Here is a 21,625-nt window from a genome sequence, read left to right as displayed (position 1 = left end):
AATATTTTTTCAAACTAGATAGCAAAGAAGTAATTAAAGAACTACTAGGGTTGTAACAAAAGGATTTAAAAGCCAAATTGAAGAGGGTTCCACAGGCCAAACATGGGATAGTTTTATGCATCAGTTAATGATAATAATGGCGAGGGTTGAATCACATCAAATTGGATTTAAATCTGTGAATTCACAGTAATGCCTGCCTCACCTTAGGATCAAGCATGTATCATATTTTTCTATATGAACTGTACCGTTGAATTGCCAAATAGATGAGGGAAAGTTCCTATTTATGGAAGTATACTACTTTATAAAGAATTGTAATATTAGATCATTGTTTTTGCATCTTGTATTGAGTTGACAGTTTTAGGCTATGAGCGTCAGTGTCTGCCAACATAACCAAAAGAAGCACAACCACGTGTTATGTGTGTGTCTCTTAATGGAAGAATACAAAACCACTAAGGATTCTGTAACCTCTAGAAACAACTACCAATTTATAGAAAATGCCGAGGCGTAAGATTTTCTAAAACCTAGTAGATTAAAAGTTGAGATTGTTTTTTGGAGACAAAACTATAGTGTCAAGGGAGACACAGTTGGATAGTAAAAAAAAAAAAAAAAAAATTGTGTGATCACCATAAGAGTATTTTTTGTTTTTTTTTCTAATGAGATTTGTAATGTCTTTCTGGTTTGGCAGGTAATGTTATGTTGCTTAAACCATGTAGTGTTTAAAAGAACTTTTACTCATTAACTTATTCGTTTGTTTTATATTTTTTTCTGTTTATATTTTACTATTTTTAAAAGTTTTAAAACTGTACATTTTTAAAACAGTGGAAAGAGATCAAAGATACTGTATAAATAGGAGCATTGTCTCTGAGAACCCTGGATGCAATATGACCAAGAACACGTGCCTGTTAAAATGAGACAAGGAAACAACCACAGCTTTTATGACTGGGTACTGCTTCTGCCTCTACTACTCCATCTAGAGGAATGTATTAACCTGTCCTTCAAAATCTGTCACTGATTTGTCCACTTATAGAGAGAGTTGGTAGTTTCATTTGCATTTGTGCTTGTTCTCCTATTGTAGTGGTTCTTACCTTGATTGGTTGGAAAATACCTACCTGCTAGAGGCCCTGCCCCTAGAGATTCTGATTCTGAAGCTCTGTAGTGGAGTCTGGGTGTCCTTTTGTTGTTTGTATAATGTTCACAGGCAATTGTGCTGAAAAGCCATTTTCCGGCTGGGCATGGTGGCTCACGCCTGTAACCCCAGCACTTTGGGAGGCCGAGGCGAGTGGATCACTTGAGGTCAGTTCGAGACCAGCCTGGCCAACATGGTGAAACCCTGTCTCTACTAAAAATACAAAAATTAGTTGGGTGTGGTGGTGCGCACCTGTAATCCCAGTTACTCAGGAAGCTGAGGCAGGAGAATTGCTTGAACCTGGGAAATGGAGGTTCCAGTGAGCCAAGATCATGCCACCGCACTCCAGCCTGGGCAACAGAGTGAGACTCTGTCTCAAAAAAAAAAAAAAAAAAAGCCATTTTCCTACCCCGTTACCAGATTGTAAAGTTTGGGTTAGGACAGCAGTGTCATACAATTAGTTATTGAGTCTAGTCTGTTGCTCTTAACTCTTCCCTGCCCTTTTCCTTATCTTGTTCTCTACTTCTCTTGCCTTTATTACCCTCCCAGACTATGGAATTGATCTCCTAATGGTCTTTTAGTTGATATTTAAACCCCTCAGATCCATCCTTCAGGCTGCTACTAGAGTGACGGTTGTAAATTGATAATTAGATCCTGTTAACTCTGCATGAAAGATGGATGGATCCTCATTACCTGTAGAATAAAACTTAATCTCCCCTAAGAAATCCTCCACAAACTGGCTCGTGGCCTACTTTGCCAGATATCTCTTTCCCCACAGAAGGGTCCCCTCCTTCCCTAGCACTACTCGTGCTGAACTATTTGCAAACCTGAATATTCTTTTTAATGCTTTCTGTTCTTGGAATTACCCATTTTCCAGCTTTGGAATTTATCTTTAAGGATTCTTTTTTTTTTTTTTTTTTTTTTTTTTTTATCTTTAAGGATTCTTAAATCACCTGTAGTAAAACCTTTTCTGATAGCACTTATCTTTCAAGTAGAATTGACGTTTCTTCGTGATTACTCCTTCTTCCCTGATATGAATTTTTTTCATCATCCTTGTAACCTTTTATTGTACTTAACTTGTCTACAAGTTTTTATAGCGAAACTGTGACCTGTGTGAAGACAGGGACTCTTTATTGTATTTCTAGCACAGTCCTTGGCATATAGTCTGCCCCTACCCTACACCCGTCTTAGAAATGCAGTGAATACTATACATTTCACTGACCAGATTGTCCTCCTTTAATCTGAGGAAAATGATCCACATTCTTGTTCATCTAACTTTCAGTGCCTCCTTATTTGGCATACATATCCTACAGGAAAGTGGGAATTTGCACATTTAGTCTGTTTATTTAAAATAAATGAAATGCCTTATATCAAAGGAAATGAAACTCAGGAGAAATTAAGATTAACAATACCTATTGATTTTGCATTTTGACATTTTCTGTTTGTTATAATTCTGAATACAGTGTCAAATTAGTAAGTGCTGCTAATACGTAATTATTTGATAGGTTATTTGATAGGTTCCATACTTTGTGAAAAGTACCAAAATGATCAGCTTTCTGTATCAACCATTCATATCCCTTTTTTCCTAGCCCTCCTTGAATCCAGAAGCTGGCAAACAGAATCAGCCATGCAGACCTATTGGGACACCTTCTGGAGTATGGGGTAGGTAGATTTTGCCATTTTAAAGGCACAACTTAAAATTTTTTTCTTAGCAGGGAGAGGAGCAGAGATTCCTTATCTCTTTTTATCTCTTGTTTCTCATCTCATGCATTTTCCCATGGTAACTAGCATTCTACTGTAGCAGGTTACTCTGCCTCCCAACCCCCAAACACAATTGAAATGTTACCATGGTAGTGGAGTCACAATACAGCTGAGAGCTTATAGAACCCTGAATTTGGAAGCAGTTGTTTTGGTGGTGGTGTTTGTTTCTTTGTTCGTTTGAGACAGTCTCATTCTGTTGCCCGGGCTGTAGTGTAGTGGCATGATCTCAGCTCACTGCAGCCTCCACCTCCATAGCTGGGACTACACCACGCCTGGCTAATTTTTGTATTTTTAGTCCAGACAGGGTTTTACCATGTTGGTCAGGCTTGTCTCGAATTCCTGGCCTCAAGTGATCCACCCACCTTGGCCTCCCAAAGTGCTAGGATTATAGGCATGAGCCACCGTGACCAACAAGGAAGCAGATTTTAAGTAGAAAACGTTCATAAAAAGTAACTTTTAATTAACATTGCTAATTCACTTTTTATTTTTTTTATTTTTGAGATGGAGTCTCACTCAGTCGCCAGGCTGGAGTGCAGTGGCACAATCTCAGCTCACTGCAACCTCTGCCTCCCAGATTCAAGCGATTCTCCTGCCTCAGCCTCCTAAGTAGCTGGAATTAACAGGCGCACGCCATCATGCCTGGCTAATGTTTGTATTTTTTGTAAAGATGGCGTTTTGCCACAGGGTTTGCCAACCCAGGCTGGTCTCAAACTCCTGGACTCAAGTGATCTGCCCACCTCACCACCTCCAAGTGTTGGGATTACAGGCGTGAGCCACAGTGCCTGGCCCTTGGATTTATTCTTGTTTTGTTCATGCTTGACTGATCACACTGTACATCAGACATATTGTGCCCCTGAAGGACTGCTAACATCTTTGGACTTCCTGGCTGATTTATAAATTTAGTATCAAGTTCCTCGTATGCTGCATTTTTTTGTACAGTTCCTGAGTAATCTCACTTTTGAGAGTATTAAGTGCATACTAGGGAATGTTTAATGCCTCTGTCTCAACTGTCAATTGTTTTGTTGACTAAGGCCTTTGTATAAACTGTGCTTCATGTTACACAACAGGTTTTATATTCTTTTGTCTCTCCACTATTGTACTTCACAGAAAACCCACCTAGTGCCAAGCAACCCTCCAAGATGCTAGTTATCAAAAAAGTTTCCAAAGAGGATCCTGCTGCTGCCTTCTCTGCTGCATTCACCTCACCAGGATCTCACCATGCAAATGGGAACAAACTGTCATCCATGGTTCCAAGTGTCTATAAGAACCTGGTTCCTAAGCCTGTACCACCTCCTTCTAAGGTATGATTTAGAATCAAGGTGTAAGAACCTTGTACAAGAGAGGTTTGGGAATAAATTAGAAAAAAATTAATAAATTTGTTTTTTCTTGCCAAGTCAGTCACCAGATATCCATTTAGTACCTATTATATGTATAGTATTGTACTCTGTATCCAGACTCTACTCCTGCCAGCTGGATTTTTAGTAGACCTCTCATACTCATTAGCTTCATCACCTCGTAATCTTTCTCCTGATTTGCAGCTTTCTTTTTTTCCTTTTTTATTTTTTTTTTTGAGACAGGGTCTCACTCTGACACCCAGGCTGGAGTGCAGTGGCACAATCATGGCTCAGTGTGACCTCAGCCTCCCAGGTAGCTGGAACTACAGGGGCACACCATAATGCCTGGCTTTTTAATTTGTTTTTTGTTTTGTTTTGTTTTCTGAGATGGAGTCTCGCTCTGTCGCCCAGGCTGGAGTGCAGTGGCGCGATCTCGGCTCACTGCAAGCTCCGCCTCCCGGGTTCACGCCATTCTCCTGCCTCAGCCTCCTGAGTAGCTGGGACTACAGGCACCTGCCACCACACCTGGCTCATTTTTTTTGTATTTTTAGTAGAGACGGGGTTTCACTGTGTTAGCCAGGATGGTCTTCATCTCCTGACTTCGTGATCTGCCCGCCTCAGCCTCCCAAAGTACTGGGATTACAGGCGTGAGCCACCGTGCCTGGCCATGCCCAGCAATTTTTTTTTTTTTTTTTTTTTTGTAGAGACAGAATCTCATTTTGTTGCCCAGGCTGGTCTCTAACTCCTGGCCTCAAGCAATTCTCCTGCCTCAGCCTCCCAGAGCGTTGAGATTATAGGTGTGAGCCACCACACCTGGCCCCTCTGGTTTTCTGTAATAGCAACAACATCCGTCTGATCACTCAGCTTGACTACCTTGGCTACTCCTCTTCTCTTTTCCTCCTTAGTCATTCTCCTCAGACAAGGAATTACAAAGTCCCTGTTATTCTCTCTATGCTGTCCTTCCTTGTTCAGGACTTTGTGTTCTCACATTTACTATTGTAGTATACCTTTCTATTTTCTCATGTCTCTATGTATGTCCTGCAGAACTGCCAGAATGATCATCCCAAAACAATTGAATATATCACATTCCTTCCTGAATCCCTTCAGTGGCTCCAAACCATTTATGACAGGGATTGGTAATTTTTTTCTATGAAAGGCCAGATAAATATTTTAGGCTTTGCTTGATATACATGATTTTTGTTACACGTTGCTTTTTTTCTTTTTTTTCCAACTCTTTAAAAATGTAAAAATAAATATGAGCTCATGAATCATACAGAAATGCCTCGAGCAAGATTTGGCCCATGGGTCATAGTTTGCTAGTCCTATAGTCAGTGTGTAGACTAAGCAGAGGCCTGTGAAGTTTCTCATAGCAAAACTCTAATCCATCTTTTGCATCTTACTGCCTCTTTTTTCTCTTACCTGGGAAGAAATTATTCTGGTGTATGCCATCCTCTCTGAATAATTTTCTTTCTTTCTATCTATCTATCTATCTATCTATCTATCTATCTATCTATCTATCTATCTGTCTATCTATCTGTCTATCTAATCTATCTATCTATAATAGTGATTGGGGTCTCACTATATTGCCCAGGCTGGTCTTGAACTTCTGGGCTCAAGCCATCCTCCCGCCTTGACCTCACAAAGTGCTAGGATTACAGGCGTGAGCCACTGTGCCCTGCCTTTGAATAAATTCACTGGGAATTATTATTCTAGTGATAATGATTGGAGTTTTCAAGGTAGATTAGATATACAAGAGAAGACGATAGAAGATGATAGAAGAAGAGGAATAAAGAATGGGATAGTACTGAGAAACTAGTTCAGAAAAAAATGGTAAACTATCACAGAAATACAAGTGGGTGAGTTTGTAATAGCAACAGGGGTAACAAGTTGAGGAAAATAACTGAAAAAAAGCCTTAGTGATTATTTTAGGAGACTTTTGAGTTGATGTTTTTAGGGAATAAAGAAGGGCTTTTGGAAATATGTGAAGGTAGTGGCAGCTTTTAACCTTGACAGTAAAAGGAACTAGGTAGAATATAGGTGGTGAAAATGATAAGTGAATGGATGAGGAAGTCTGTCGGAAGAAGCCACTGGAAGCAACTTGAACTGTACTTGGAAGAGAAGAGATGATTAAAGATCATTGGCCAAGAAGAAATATGTGGGAATAAAACTAATTGACAAGTACAGTTATCTTTGAAAAGGGTTTAGGATATGTAGGGTTTATTTTCCTCTGATGTAGAAGGGAAAGAATGTGAATTCAAGTGAAGAGAGCAACTATTACAAAGAAGGAAACAGCCGAGCACGGAAGTTAACTGCCAGGCTATGGAATAGATAGATTCCACCTTGCACCTTCTTCATCTTACCACCTTGCGCAAGTTTCTTCACTTCCCAGTCTCAGTTTCTTCTTCTATAAAATAGACATTGTAATACCCAATGTTTTTTTGTGAGGAGTAAATGAGAAAATTTAATGAAATAACTAAAACTGGCATATAATAAGTGCCAGTAAATGGTAGCTATTGTTACCAACCTGCCAGCACACCTTATGTTTGTCCCATTTCTTTTTTTTTTTTTTTTTTTTTTTTTTTTTTTTGAGACGGAGTCTCGCTCTGTCATCCAGGCTGGAGTGCAGTGGCGTGATCTCGGCTCACTGCAAGCTCCGCCTCCTGGGTTCACGCCATTCTCCTGCCTCAGCCTCTGAGTAGCTGGGACTACAGGCACCCGCCACCTCGCCTGGCTAGTTTTTTGTATTTTTAGTAGAGACGGGGTTTCACCATGTTAGGGATGGTCTCGATCTCCTGACCTCGTGATCCACCTGCCTCGGCCTCCCAAAGTGCTGGGATTACAGGCTTGAGCCACCGCGCCCGGCCTGTCCCATTTCTTGAGAGTTTATAAAGACTTTCTTGAGTGTTACTTTAAGATGTCTGGGCCGGGCGCGGTGATCTGGGGATCTGGGCCTCCAGACCAAATAAATCAGGATTGTTCAACCATTTACAATAGCCACCCTGGCCTGGAACTAGCCTATTGCCATCAGAGTTCCTGGAAAGCTGCAGTTTTGTGACACTTTGTGGGCTATCAGGATTACATCCAAAGTTAACAAACACTACTAAAAAAAGTTTTGGGATTCAATACATTTGGAAAAGGCTACGTAACTGCCTCTCAAATTTTTTTTTTTTTTTTAACCGAGTCTTGCTCTGTTGCCCAGGCTGGAGTAAAGTGGCACGATCTTGGCTCACTGCAAGCTCCGCCTCCTGGGTTCACACCATTCTCCTGCTTCAGCCTCCCAAGTAGCTGGGACTACAGGCACCCGCCACCACACCCAGCTAATTTTTTGTATTTTTAGTAGAGACAGGGTTTCACCGTGTGAGGTAGGATGGTCTTGATCTCTTGACCCTGTGGTCCACCCTCCTCCACCTCCCAAAGTGCTAGGATTACAGGCATGAGCCACTGTGCCTGGCCCACTGCTTCTCACATTCTTATGTGCAGTTAAGTGCTTTGAGAAATTGCCAGTAAAAAGCTTGTTGAACTTTTTTCACCCTAGCACCTCCCAAACTCATTGAACTAGAGCCCTCTTTTTGGGAAGCCACTATTAAAATTCCATGGTTCTTCTGTATCCCATCTACCATTTTCCTTGAAGTGCCTCACCTCCAAAAGAGGTTGCACACTTCCCAAACATGTTAAGACAGTTAAGCCCTGGAAACTTGTTCTCATGTAACATTTCACTCTTTGCTTTATGATTTTATAAGCTGAGATTCTGTTTGTGTGCTTGTTCTGACTGATTTGTTCTTTCATCCTGTGTAGCCTAATGCATGGAAAGCTAACAGGATGGAGCACAAGTCAGGATCCCTTTCCTCTAGCCGGGAGTCTGCTTTTACCAGTCCAATCTCTGTTACCAAACCAGTGGTACTAGCTAGTGGTGCAGCTCTGAGTTCTCCCAAAGAGGTGAGTGAGGATAAAGCAGGAGTCTTTTTCTGAAATTGCCGTTTCCTGTTCACTTAGATAACAGTGTAATATGTATAGCTGTGATACTTTGTTTTGTAGCTATATTTAGCTGAGAATACTTTCTTTATTGATGTTTTCTGTTAGCATCCAAAAGTGGGCAGTGGCAGTGGCTAAATGGGGTGCCCTGTGGTGGACCAGGGGCATCCTATGTTAGACTGGCATTCTGCTGGTGTCTGTAGAAAGATCAAAGAGGTGCCATGTAAGCCAGCTACTCTTAACTGTATAAATCCTGCAAAACTGAAGTCTGCTTAAATAAAAGAATTGTTTGGTTTAAGACAGAGTGATAAATAGGCTACCAGATTCTTGAAGTTAGTGCTAAGTAGAAGAGAACCCCAGTTCTTGCTCTTTGCTGTCGGGAGAAACCTATTTGTGGTATTTGCCCAGAGTCCCTCCAGCACCACCCCTCCAATTGAGATCAGCTCCTCTCGTCTGACCAAGTTGACCCGCCGAACCACCGACAGGAAGAGTGAGTTCCTGAAAACTCTGAAGGATGACCGGAATGGAGACTTCTCAGAGAACAGAGACTGTGACAAGCTGGAAGATGTAAGAGCATCGGCTTTTTCTGGGGTAGCCTAGGAATTGTCCTTTGATACCTATGTGAGTTCTTCTTAAAGGATAAAGATGGGGCAAGATTTTTAAATGTACAGAGATAATGTCTGTAGGTGTAACTGCCTTCTAAACCACATAGTAAAGTGAGTTTAATCCTTTTTTCAGCAAAAATTTTAAATTCGGGTTTATTTTAGTAATCACTCACCTATTGAAGTACATCTTGGTTGCTTCCAAGTGTTGGCAACTATGAATAAAACTGCAGTAAACATCCATGTGCAGGTTTTTGTGTTGGCATAAGTTCAACTCCTTTGGGTAAATACCAAGGAGCGCAATTGCTGGATCATTTGGTAAGAGCTTGTTTAGTTTGTTAGGAAACCACCAAACTGTCTTCCAAAGTGGTTGTGCCATTTTGCATTCCCACCAACAGTAAATGAGAATTCCTGTTGCTACACATCCTCACCAGTATTCGATACTATCAGTGTTCTGGATTTTGGCCCTCCTGATAGGTGTGTAGTTCTAATTTGCACTTCCATGATGACATACGATGTGGAGCATCCATCTGTATCTTCTTTGGTGATGTGTTTGTTCAGGTCTCTCACCCATTTTAAATGAGGTTGTCTGTTTTCTTATTGCTAAGTTTTAAGAGTTCTTAGAGTTCTTTTTATATCTTAGTTCATAGTCCTTTATTAGATGTGTCTTTGACTACAGTTTCTCTAAGTCTATGATTTGACTCTTCATTCTTTCTTTATTTATTTAGAGACAGAGTCTCGCTCTTATCACCCAGACTGGAGTGCAGTGGCGCGATCTGGACTCATTGCAACCTCCACCTCCCGGGTTCAAGCGATTCTGCTGCCTCAGCCTCCCAAGTAGCTGGGATTACAGGCATCCGCCACCATGCCCAGCTAATTTTTGTATTCTTAGTAGAGATGGTGTTTCATCATTTTGGCCAGGCTGGTCTTGAACTCCTGGCCTCAAGTGTTCTGCCTGTCTCAGCCTCCCAAAATGCTAGGATTAAAGGCATAAGCCACCACACGTGGCCATATGTATTTATTTATTTATTTGTATTATTTTATTTTTTGAGATGGAGTTTCACTCTTGCCCAGGCTGGAGTGCAGTGGAGCAATCTTGGCTTACTGCAGCCACCACCTTCCAGGTTCAAGCAGTTCTACTTCAGCCTCCCAAGTAGCTGAGATTATAGGCATGCGCCACCACATGACACAAGTTATTTAACTTCTTAGCTCTGGCCAGAGGACCAGGAAACTACAGTGCAGAACAGGAAGCAGAGGAAGGCGAACCTGCTACCTTAAAGACCAAGAGCTCAGACCATAACTCTGAAACACAGCCTTGTGGTTCTGATAAGGAGTTAGAGCTGTGAGGATGAAAGAGTACTATTTTCTGGAATGTTTTTGGTTGTAGTAGAGACGAGGTTTCACCATGTTGGTCAGGCTGGTCTCGGATTCCAGAGCTCAGGTGATCCACCCACCTCCACCTCCCAAAATGCTGGGATTACAGGCATGAGTTGCCATGCCCAGCTGGCCATATTTGTTTTTGAGACAGTGTCTCACTCTGTCGCCCAGGCTGAATGCAGTGGCATTAATGATCACAGCTCACTTCAGCCTCGACCTCGCCTCCTCGAGCGATCCCCCAGCCTCAATCTCCCAAGTAGCTGGGACTACAGGCTTGTGCCACCATGCCTGGCTAATATTTTATTTGTTACAGAGATAGCTTCTTGCTATGTTGCTCAGGCTGGTGTTAAACTCCTGGACTCAAGCAGTCCTCCCACCTTTGGCCTCCGAAAGTGCTAGGATTACAGGTGTGAGCAACTACACTGTCTTTTAATTGTCTTGACAGCGTCTTTTGCAAAGCAGAGATTTTTTTATTTTAATGAAATCCAACCTAATTAATTGTAGGCCAGGCATGGTGGCTCAAACCTATAATCCCAACACGTTGGTTGGCTGAGGTGGGCGGATCACCTGAGGTCAGGAGTTCGAGACCAGCCTGGCCAACCTGCCGAAACCCCTTTCCTACTAAAAACACAAAAATGAGCCGGGCATGGTGGCATGCACCTGTAGTCACAGCTACATGGGAGGCTGAGGCATGAGAATCACTTGAACACGAGAGGCGGAGGTTGCAGTGATCCGAGATCGTGCCACTGCACTCCAGCCTGGGCAACAGAGTGAGACTTGATCTCCAAAAAATAGGTAGGTAGGTAAGTAAGTAAGTAAGTAAGTAAATAAATAAATAAATGTGATACCCAAGGTCATCTGAGTTTTCACTTATGTTGTCCTTATAGGAGTTTTATAGTTTTGTGTTTTACATTTATGTCTGTGACCCATTTTGAGTTTATTTTTGTGAAGGCTGTAAGGTCTTTGTTTAGATTTTTTTTTTTTTTTTTTTTTTTTTTTTTTTATGTGGGTGTCCAATTGTTCCACTCACCAAATGTTGAAAAGACTATCTTTTCTCCGTTGTGTTTCCTTTGTCAAAGATCAGTTGTCTGTCTGTGGGCTCTCTCTTCTGTCCCATTGGACTATTTCTGTCATCTTCTGCCAGTACCACACTTTCCCCCCTACACCTCTTAGGAGCACTTTTACCATAGTGTTTTAATTACTCTAGCTTTTGTGGTAAGTCTTGATGTCAGGTAATATCAGTACTCTGGTTTTTTTTTTTTTTTTTTTTTTTTTTTTTTTTGAGACGGAGTCTCGCTCTGTCGCCCAGGCTGGAGTGCAGTGGCCGGATCTCAGCTCACTGCAAGCTCCGCCTCCCGGGTTCACGCCATTCTCCTGCCTCAGCCTCCCGAGTAGCTGGGAGTACAGGCGCCCGCCACCTCGCCCGGCTAGTTTTTTTGTATTTTGTAGTAGAGACGGGGTTTCACCGTGTTAGCCAGGATGGTCTCGATCTCCTGACCTCGTGATCCGCCCGTCTCGGCCTCCCAAAGTGCTGGGATTACAGGCTTGAGCCACCGCGCCCGGCCAGTACTCTGGTTTTATTCTTCAGTATTGTGTTGGCTGTTCTGGATCTTTTGCCTTTTCATTAAAACTTTAGAATCAGTTTATAAATTGACTTGTTGATACAGCAGGTCCTCATTTGTAAATGGGGAAAAAATCTATGGGCTGAGGCTGTCTTTTGGAAAACACTTTCCTGGGTTGTGAATCCTTGATTTTGTAGGTTGCTTATATTACCACAAAGGAACCTTAAACCAAGTGTGTCCTTCCTTCCTTTTCCTCATTGCAGTTGGAGGACAACAGCACACCTGAACCAAAGGAAAATGAGGAGGACGGCTGTCATCAGAATGGTCTTGCCCTTCCTGTAGTGGAAGAAGGGGAGGTTCTCTCACACTCTCTAGAAGCAGAGCACAGGTAAGTGAGGAGGACATCACAGGGCATGCAGTGTCTGACCCTTAAGGACCTTGAACATACTGGAGAAGATATCTCAGAAGATATCCCACATACAGAGAGAAGTGGCCCAATCATAACTTGTTCTCTTTGTATGCCCCAGGTTAGCCTGTTGCCCATCAAACATTCTGTCACAAACCCAGCCATCTCTTCCACAATCTACTCTCCAATACTTTAATATTTTTAACTTCAGGCCGGGCACAGTGGCTCATGCCTGTAATCCCAGCACTTTGGGAGGCCAAGGTGGGTAGATCACTTGAGGTTAAGAGTTCGAGACCAGCCTGGCCAACATGGCGAAACCCTGTCTCTACTAAAAATACAAAAATTAGCTGGGCATTGTAGTGTGTGCCTGTAATCCCAGCTACTAGGGAGGCTGGGATGGGAGAATGGCTCGAACCTTGCAATGAGCTGAGATTGCACCCTGCACTCTAGCCTGGGTGACAGAGTGAGGCTCCTTCCCGCCACCAAAAAAAGCCAGATTTTGCAAGTGCTCTCTTTCTTCTTTACACTGCCTTGGTTTTGCTTCTACTGTCTCTTCTGTAGCTCTTCCTCTCTCAACTGTGAAGAGCCTCCATTTATTTACAGGCACCCAAGTAGCCACAATTAAAGCTTGTCCCACAGGGAGGAAAACAGAATTCCTTTAACATCCGTTGTCCCTGGGTAGAAAAGTTTTCTGTGAAAAGAGATGGACTGTTCACTTAGGCTTAATGATGTCATATTCTCTTTACCTGTCCTTCTGCATCCGCCAGGTTATTGAAAGCAATGGGATGGCAAGAATATCCTGAAAACGATGAGAATTGCCTTCCCCTCACAGAGGATGAGCTCAAAGAGTTCCACATGAAGACAGAGCAGGTATGTTGTAAACCTTCTTCCTAGAGACCAGTTAGTAACCAGGAGAATAAGGAGTCCAGACAGTCCTTGCCCTGAGGGAGCCCTAGTTTAATGTGAGAGAAAGATCTGGGAGGGGTGGGAAAATTACCTTAGTAGAAATGTAGCGGGGCTCCTAAATCTGCCTGGGAAATAAGGATCCCCAGTATTGGGTACAAAAACCAAGTGTCAGTTATTAGCAGATTCCAGAAAATAGTATACTCTTTCATCCTCACAGCTCTAACTCCTTATAGAACCACAAGGCTGTGTTCCAGAGTTATGGTCTGAGCTCTTGGTCTTTAAGGAAGCAGGTTCACCTTCCTCTGCTTCCTGTTCTTCACTGTAGTTTCCTGGTCCTCTGGCCAGAGCTAAGAAGCTAAATAGCTTGTGTCAGTTTATCCAGCAGTTGCTTGGATTCTTTCTCTGAATAAAACACTGCTAGATCCTAGGGTGAACAAGACAAATGGGGTTTCTATAAAAATCCTTGAACTTCTGGTGGCATATATTTACAGCACAAAGTACAATTGGCCAAGTTCTTAAAACGGGCATGGCACAAGCTGGTATGAGACCTTGCCACTCTGAACTCTGTTAGAAATAAGGACTTATGGCTGGGCGCAGTGGCTCTCGCCTGTAATCTCAGCACATTAGGAGGCTGAGGCAGGCGGATCACAAGGTCAGGAGCTCGAGACCAGCCTGGCCAATATGGTGAAACCTCATCTCTACTAAAAATACAAAAATTAACCAGGCTTGGTGGCGCACGCCTGTAATCCCAGCTACTTGGGAGGCTGAGGCAAAAGAATCACTTGAACCCGGGAGGCAGAGGATGCAGTGAGCCAAGATCGTGCCATTGCACTCCAGCCCGGGCGACAGAGCAAGACTCCGTCTCCAAAAAAAAAAAAAAAAAAAGATAAAGGACTTTCAAGCTCCATCCCAGACATACTGAATCTGAATCTGCATTTTTGAAAGATGCATAGATGACTCGTACATTAAAATTTGAAAAACACTGCTATAAGAGATCTCAGAGGGTCTCTTAGAAGCACCCCCTGTCCCACATTCCACCTAGAATTGAATTGAGGCCTGGCCTTTCCCAGGGCTCATGAGTCAGTGCAGTCACGGACAATTTTTTCTTTTTTCTTTCTCTCCCATGCTAACCATAGCTGAGAAGAAATGGCTTTGGAAAGAATGGTTTCTTGCAGAGCCGCAGTTCCAGCCTGTTCTCCCCTTGGAGAAGCACTTGCAGAGCAGAGTTTGAGGACTCAGACACCGAAACCAGTAGCAGTGAAACATCAGATGACGATGCCTGGAAGTAGGCATATAAATGCTCACAGTTAAATCTTGACCCAGTAAACTCTGTGTGTTTAGGGAGTATACAAAAGAAATCGTTCTTTTCCTTTTCTTATGTTGTTGAATACTTCATTCACAAGGGAAATAATCGTATCCCAAAGAGAGAGCGATTGGCTTGTTACGCTTTTGTTGTTGTTCTTCCCTGTTATCTGCTTAATAGAGAGAAGTTTGTGTGGTGGGACAGATTTTTTAAACACACACACACACACACACCCAGTATATATGGGGTGATGCACAGGTAGGAGCTGGCAGTGCAGGGAAGAGGAGACACCGGTCTGCAAAAACAGCTTCTACTACCAGCCCTTAGGGCACTCACCCCTGTGCTCAAGCAATCATTGTCAATGACAAAGTGACTATTGAAGTTATAATTGTATTAAATTAATGCTAATAATTTGGATATTTTATTTTATTTTTGGCTGCTCGGGTAACTTTAGCCCTTAACCAAGCATACGTGGTTTTTTTGGTTGTTTTTTTTTGTTTTGTTTTGTTTTCTTTTTCCTTTTTGGGTACAGCTGTAAAATATTTGGATATAGGAAATGTTGTGTTATCTTGCAGCCTTGATATTCAGGGTGGATTGTAAAATATAAATTTTTGTGAGATTTCAAAGATTAAGATTATTTTGATAACATTATTTACAGATTTAAAAGATGTGGTTATCACAAGTCTCGAGGGGGAAACTACTGCATAAAATAACTAACTTGGAATAAATATTTTGCATCAGTTTGGATTGTCTTGTGTAAGAAGTATATTTTCTTTAAAATTAAATGAGTGGATTCTTTTTTAGGGGAAATATTTTTAGAAGTTGGGGGGGAAATGTGAATTCAGACACAACTGTTCTCTTTTTAGCACATACTTTTTTGATGCAGAAAAACCTGTGCAATAAATTACCACTAATAAAGTCAGAAACCAAGTTTTTTTTTTTTTTTTTTCCTGAAACTGTTTTTTAGTGCCCATGTATTTACCAGTATACATATTTTAAGGGAAGTCTATTCTGTTTTCCTACTAAATAAGAACTTGGAGCAGGGGTTGGGGGAGAGTTGGACGATGCTAGCCGGATGGCTAGTGAAGGAAGCAGGTTTTTTCATTCAACAAATACTTTCTTTTTTATTTTTATTTTTGAGATGGAATCTCTCTGTGTTGCCCAGGCTGGAGTGCAGTGGCGCCATCTCGACTCACTGCAAGCTCCGCCTCCCGGGTTCCCGCCATTCCCCTGCCTCAGCCTCCCAAGTAGGTGGGACTACAGATGCCCGCCACCACGCCCAGCTAATTTTTTGTGTTTTTAGTAGAGACGGGGTTTCACCTTGTTAGCAAGGATGGTCTCGATCTCCTGACCTCGTGATCCGCCCGCCTTGGCCTCCCACAGTGCTGGGATTACAGGCGTGAGCCACTGCGCTGGCCCATTCAACAAATAACTTTCTAAGCCCCTGTTGTATGTCCCCGGCATTGTGCAAGGCTCTGAGGATGCAAGGAGTGCCCAGCCCCATAGGGGAGAGAATAGACAGTGATCTAAGAAAAGGCCAGGAGTGCAAGACCAGCCTGGGCAACACAGTGACCTGTCTACAAAAAACAAAAACATTAAAATAGCCAGGTCCGGCAGGGCATGGTGGCTCACGCCTGTAATCCCATCACTTTGGGAGGCTGAAGTGGGTGGATCGCCTGAGGTCAGAAGTTCAAGACCAGCCTGGCCAATATGGCAAAACCCCATCTCTACTAAAAATACAAAAAAATTAGCCAGGCGTGGCGGCAGGCGCCTGTAATCCCAACTACTTAGGAGACTGGGGCAGGAGAATTGCTTAAACCCAGGAGGCAGAGGTTGCAGTGAGCCTGTACCGCACCATTGCACTCCAGCCTGGGCAACAGAGCAAGACTCTATCTCAAAAACAGAAACAAAATAGCCAGGTCCACCTGGTAGCACACGCTTGTAGTCCCAGCTTCCTTGGAGGCTAAGGCAGGAGGATTGCTTGATTCCAAGAGAGGTCAGGGCTACAGTGAGCCATGATGGCACCACTGCAATCCAGCCTGGATGACAGAGTGAGACCCTGTCTCTTGAGGGGGGATGGGGGGATTGGTAGTAGTATTTCTACCAAATGCCTATCGCTGTTGCACCATTATAAAGTCAAACAGTCAAAAGTCTAACCACTGAAAATCGGGACAAACTTAGCTGTTGAAAAGTAGGTTTTGATTTGGGCTTTGCCATTTACTTGTTTTCTGAGAACATATTTCTAAAAATGTGCTCTTGGTGTCAGTTGGAATGAAGCTGAACTGAGATGACATAACCTTGAACACTTTGTCACTTGCTGCTGGTGGGCCATACCTTGGCTTTAGGTACTGTGTTGGGAAATGTCTTAAGTCCCTGTCTTGTTAAGAAAAGGGGTTTCTTGGCCGGGCGCGGTGGATCACGAGGTCAGGAGATGGAGACCATCCTGGACTAACATGGTGAAACCCCCTCTCTACTAAAAAATAGAAAAAAATGAGCCAGGCTTGGTGGCGGACGCCTGTAGTCTCAGCTACTGGGGAGGCTGAAGCAGGAGAATGGCGTCAACCCAGGAGGCGGAGCTTGCAGTGCACTGCACTGCACTTCAGCCTGGGTGACAGAGCAAGACTCTGTCTCAAAAATAAATAAATAAATAAATAAATAAAGGGGGTTTCTTAAGAAATATGTGATCACCTCAGAGCTCCTGCATATATTTTGGGAGTGGGAGTGGAGTGAAGAATTTCACCAACAGTTCAGGGCCTTTCTGGCTTCTGGCCAATCTTGGGAGAGAAGGGGTTTCTTTGTGGACTTGACTCCCTCATCTGATAGATTCATTGTGTTCACCCACAGCTTCTTGGGCTGTGCTGATTATCTCCGTCTACAGCTGAAAAACGAGGAATCAGGGAATGCGAGTTAGGGAAAGACTGCTATCTCTGGTGTGATGTGGTTTCCAGGCAGAATGCTGGAAAGGTCAGTGTGCCTCCTTTACCATGTAGTTCTCTGGATTGCAGAATGGTACAAACTGTTACTTACATCCACTTAGGAGTACAGCAATGAAAAAGATGATGCCTGCCTTTTAGAGGCTATTAAATGACCAATGATGGAGTGATAAGGGCCCAGCTACTCTAGGAGGCAACTGTTTTTTCCTCTATTAATAGGGAAACCAAGCTACAGTTAAGAGACTTGCCCACGTTCAGACTTTGTAACACTTTTTCAAGCCAGTGGCTCCTCCCAAATGGCCAAGGTGTCCCCACCCATTCTCCTGACCTGCCCAGCCTTGTGGTTGCTCTCCAGGGAGCTAAGGCTCTCACCAAACAAACTTGAAGATCTGGCAGACCTAACAGACCTGGCCTTTCCTCTCGGCCTCTGGCTTTCTGTCTCTTTCATCCTCCTCTGCCTTTCCCTGCCCTTGATCCCTTCTGCAGGTCTTGACTTGTTTCAGGAAACAGGTCCCATCCCATGGACTCCCATTCTGGGGAGCCAGCGCTCCTGCCCTGTGGGACCTGTGACATGGTTTTCTGCTCCTCGGCTCTGTTAGCCACCCACACACAGCGCTTCTGCATTGGCCACCCGACCCAAGAGAAGACATTTGGAGCACAGGCCTCAGTTGCCACTGAACCCCAAGGGGCTGCGGTAAGGGCCTCCATGGCCATGGGTGGGGATTCAAAGGAGCAGGACCTTTATAATTCCTCATCCTCCTACACCCTGTCCCCAGGTTGTGCCACAAGATCTCCAGGGCCTCCCAGACCAGCAGGCCAGTAAATCTGCTCTAAAGAGGTTAACAGAGGAGGTACAGCTGCCTACCTTTCCCCAGGGCTCAAAACGTTGAGCGTCTTCCCCAAACCTGTAGATCATACTTGGGACAGATTCTGCCCACACAGAGATCGCGGATCGCTGTTACCTCCAGGTGCAGTGGCTGCGGCTATCCCTACAGGAAATGCGGCCCTGGATAACAGAGGTCCCCAGGATGCTAGCGGGGTCCTGGACACGTTCCGAGGCGCGCCCTCAGAGTCCCATGTCCGAGGCGGTGGGAAGCCCCAGCGAGCGGCTGCGAGCGCTGCTCAGGACTCGCGCGAGGCGCGTGGCGGAGACGGAAGCGCAGAGCTGGGCCCTGCAGCGACGCGGCCAGGGTGAAGGAGATGGGGGGCGGGGACCAAGGACCTCCTCTGCCTTGCTCACGCCGGTTGTGACTCGGCCGGTTCTGACTCGGCCCGCATTCCCTCAGAACTGAGCCGGCGCCTCCAAGGTGTGGCCTGTACGCGGGGCGGGATATCCCGCCTCTTCGGCCTGGAGCAGGAGATTCGAGAACTACGAACTGAGGCCGGTAGGACGCGGGGAGTTCTAGAGGTGTTGAAAGCCCGCATTCAGGAGCTGCAGGCGGAGCCAGGGTGAGACCCCGACGAAGCGGAACCCCAGAACATGCGGCTCCGGGGTGGGAGGGGCCGGCGGGCTGGCTGGAGCTCCGGACCCCTGATGCGTTACCGTCTCCCTGCGTGTCGCCTGCCACCCCAGGAACCCGCTGAGCTCCGGGCGAAAGGCAAAACTCTATTCTCCAGTGCTAAAGGCCAACCCGGGAACTCTGGCTGCCGAAATCGGGTGAGGGCCGGGGTCTGGAGATGGGCATGGGACGAAGCGCTGAGCAGTTCTGGAAAGATGGCCTTCCTGTTCCCCATTCCCTAGGGCCCTGCGGGAGGCCTACATTCGAGACGGAGGTCGGGACCCCGGTGTGCTGGGCCAGATATGGCAGTTGCAGGTGGAGGCGTCTGCACTGGAGCTGCAGCGGTCGCAGACCCGCAGAGGTGAACAGGAGGGCCTCTCGGCAGCGGTGGTCAGTCTTGGGAGGAGAAAAGAACTCGAGGGAGGGTCTGTGGCTGTGGATAGGATGTGAGCTGACAAGTCCAGCCTTATCTGAAGAGCCTTAGCGCTGGAGAGCTGCTTGCAGCTGGACCCGGCCAGTCACCAGAGGTCAAAGGTGACAGGTCACACTTGTTCATTGCAGGAAGGGCAGGTGCCACCTCAGGGGAGCTTCCAGTAGTGGAGGCTGAAAACCGGCGCCTGGAGGCAGAAATCTTGGCCTTGCAAATGCAGCGGAGTCAGGCAGCCTTGGGTCAGTGAGCACCCCAACCCTATCCCATCCCACCTCTCCCCAGCAGGCCTGGCTCGGGCAGCCAGTGCATGGGGAACAAGTCCCGTGTTTATGACTCCCCTAGTCTGCACGTGTGTGTCCCTGTATCCTCAGGGCTCCGCCAACCCATTTGTGGGTATCTCAGCTAATTACCTGCTTTGTCCAACTTAGGGGCACCCTAACTCTTCTTCTGCTCCTAGGGCCCCGGGAACTGCGACTCCTGTGGGGTGCCAGCCTACAACCGAAGGGGAGGAGAGATCCCCCACTCCTCTCACCGCCAGTGGCACCACCACTGCCACCACTTCCAGGCTTCACGGAGGTTCGGTTCCTGGGTGGGGGAAAGGCTGTGAAGACACTGGGTGGAGGGGGGAATAGGTTGCGGGCAGCTCTGCTCTGAGCAGTTGGGGGAACTTGGGCAGCTAAAAGGCCTTCTGGAGGAGTCAACTATCTTCCCCACAGCCACAGCTTCCTGGAACAATGACCAGAAACCTGGGCCTGGACCCACACTTCCTCCTACCCACATCGGACGTGCTGGGCCCTGCACCCTACGATCCTGGGTGAGGCCCATGCCACTTTTCACATCCTCTGTGACTTGGCCAGCACTGCTGGTTAAGGGAGCCCACTAGGGCCAGATAGGGTTAGGAACCTGCCTGAGAGGAGAGAGGTTGAAAGGAGTTGGGTGTTTCTGTGCTAAGACTTGTGTTCCCCAGGGCTGGCCTGGTCATTTTCTATGATTTCCTGCGGGGCCTTGAGGCTTCCTGGATTTGGGTGCAACTAAGGACTGGCTTGGCACGCGATGGACAGGATACAGGAGGGACCACAGCATTGCCCCCAGCCATTTGCCTGCCCCCACCTCCTGCTCCCGGGCCCATGGGCAACTGTGCTATCCTTGCCAGCAGGCAGCCTGTGCCCAGGTCAGTAGGTGGGGATCATGACTCTGGTACTCTGCCACAATTAAGGCTTATCCATCATTCTGCTAAGTTTTCTCATCTGTATACAGAGGCCACTGGCTCTAAAGGGCTAAGTCCTAGGAAGGGACTGCAGCTCTGGCTTCCGACACTGCTTTTTGGTTATTCTACAGACTGCCACCCTCACCATCAGTATCTTTGGTCTGTGAGCTGCAGGTCTGGCAGGGCCTGGCATGGGCTAGGGCACCACAGCCAAAGGCTTGGGTCTCACTTGGGCTATTTGACCAAGATCAGCGGGTGCTAAGCGGCCGCTGGCGCCTCCCACTTCGGGCCCTTCCTCTGGACCCCAGCCTTAGCCTCAGGCAGCTGAATGGGATTCCTCAGGTGAGTGTGGTGGGTGGGGATTGGGCATACAGCAAGGTACAAGTGCAATACCATTTCATCTCTCCTCAGGCAGGTCAGGCTGAGCTCTTTCTGCGGCTGGTGAATGCAAGAGATGCAGCTGTCCAGACACTGGCAGAGATCAATCCAGCAAGTGCCCATGAGTACCAGTACCCACCTCTGGTGAGGGCCCAGCTGTAGCTAGGGACACCACAGCTACCCATACCAGTGTGGCCAGCCTTTATTGACCACTGTATGCCAGTCATTACCAATGCTTTTCTGTTTGATCCTCACATCTCTATGAAGTCCTACTATGTAACAGATAAGGAAATCAAAGCAGGACCAGGTTAACTTGGTTCACAGTAAGTTGAGACTCTAAGGAAGCCTAACTCCACAGTCTGTGTGCTTAACCTTTACATTTTTGCTCAAAACCTGCCTTCTCACTCTTCCACAGGTGTCAAGCACATCTTCACCGGAAGCCAACTTCCTCACCCCCACATCTGGCTTTGCTGATCCCCCACCTCGTACAGAAGAGCCCCTCAGTGGAGTCAAGGATAGAGATGAGGGTTTGGGCCCTCACCACAGTTCTGACTTGCCCCCAGTGAGTTTCTGAACCCAAGTGAATGTGGGGATGAGCATCTGAACATGCACAGGACTGGGGCCTATTTCCAGACCTACAGCTTTTACTACTCCTTGTTCTGACATTGGGTCTAGAAGCAACTAGCAGTTGAGTACAGAATACGAGCTCCAACCACAGTTTTACCACCTCCCATAAGTCCTTAACTTTTCTGTACCTCTTCTGTTTTTATAAAACAGGCTAAGGATTAAATGAGTTTGTCAGGTATTTATGATATTGTCTGGCACTTAC

The 21,625-nt window shown here is 45.6% G+C and overlaps 2 protein-coding genes across 4 annotated transcripts in view; both read left to right on the top strand.

The window, feature by feature from the left end:
• GPBP1L1 (GC-rich promoter binding protein 1 like 1) overlaps positions 1 to 15,091 on the top strand; it is a 59,034-nt gene extending 43,943 nt beyond the window's left edge. For all 3 annotated transcript variants that reach the window (XM_050799288.1, XM_050799281.1, XM_050799271.1), the window contains exons 6-12: positions 2,716 to 2,788; positions 3,995 to 4,188; positions 8,017 to 8,157; positions 8,602 to 8,760; positions 11,998 to 12,122; positions 12,908 to 13,010; positions 14,183 to 15,091. In XM_050799288.1, the coding sequence (XP_050655245.1) occupies positions 2,716 to 2,788; positions 3,995 to 4,188; positions 8,017 to 8,157; positions 8,602 to 8,760; positions 11,998 to 12,122; positions 12,908 to 13,010; positions 14,183 to 14,335 (948 nt within the window). In that variant the 3' untranslated portion in view covers positions 14,336 to 15,091. The remainder of the gene's footprint in view (positions 1 to 2,715; positions 2,789 to 3,994; positions 4,189 to 8,016; positions 8,158 to 8,601; positions 8,761 to 11,997; positions 12,123 to 12,907; positions 13,011 to 14,182) is intronic.
• Positions 15,092 to 16,996: 1,905 nt separating this feature from the next.
• On the top strand, positions 16,997 to 21,601 carry CCDC17 (coiled-coil domain containing 17). The gene is made up of 13 exons (XM_050801239.1): positions 16,997 to 17,976; positions 18,059 to 18,133; positions 18,251 to 18,473; positions 18,569 to 18,731; positions 18,856 to 18,939; positions 19,024 to 19,142; positions 19,343 to 19,450; positions 19,669 to 19,787; positions 19,928 to 20,025; positions 20,179 to 20,382; positions 20,550 to 20,760; positions 20,830 to 20,940; positions 21,212 to 21,601. Exons 1-13 carry the CDS (start codon positions 17,803 to 17,805, stop codon positions 21,368 to 21,370), a joined length of 1,848 nt encoding a protein of 615 aa, XP_050657196.1. The 5' UTR covers positions 16,997 to 17,802; the 3' UTR covers positions 21,371 to 21,601.
• The last annotated feature ends 24 nt before the right edge of the window (positions 21,602 to 21,625 follow it).

This window comes from Macaca thibetana, chromosome 1 (assembly GCF_024542745.1).
Source record: "Macaca thibetana thibetana isolate TM-01 chromosome 1, ASM2454274v1, whole genome shotgun sequence".
In the NCBI taxonomy this organism is placed as follows: Eukaryota; Metazoa; Chordata; class Mammalia; order Primates; family Cercopithecidae; genus Macaca; species Macaca thibetana.
This window is presented reverse-complemented; position numbering and strand designations above follow the sequence as displayed.

Excerpts from the sequence above, each read along its gene's own strand:
- CCDC17 (XM_050801239.1), top strand. The coding sequence starts at position 17,803 with ATGGACTCCCATTCTGGGGAGCCAGCGCTCCTGCCCTGTGGGACCTGT. Across the intron at positions 18,474-18,568 it reads CCTGCAGCGACGCGGCCAGG|AACTGAGCCGGCGCCTCCAA; the intron begins GTGAAGGAGATG and ends GCATTCCCTCAG. Across the intron at positions 20,383-20,549 it reads AGCAGGCAGCCTGTGCCCAG|ACTGCCACCCTCACCATCAG; the intron begins GTCAGTAGGTGG and ends GTTATTCTACAG.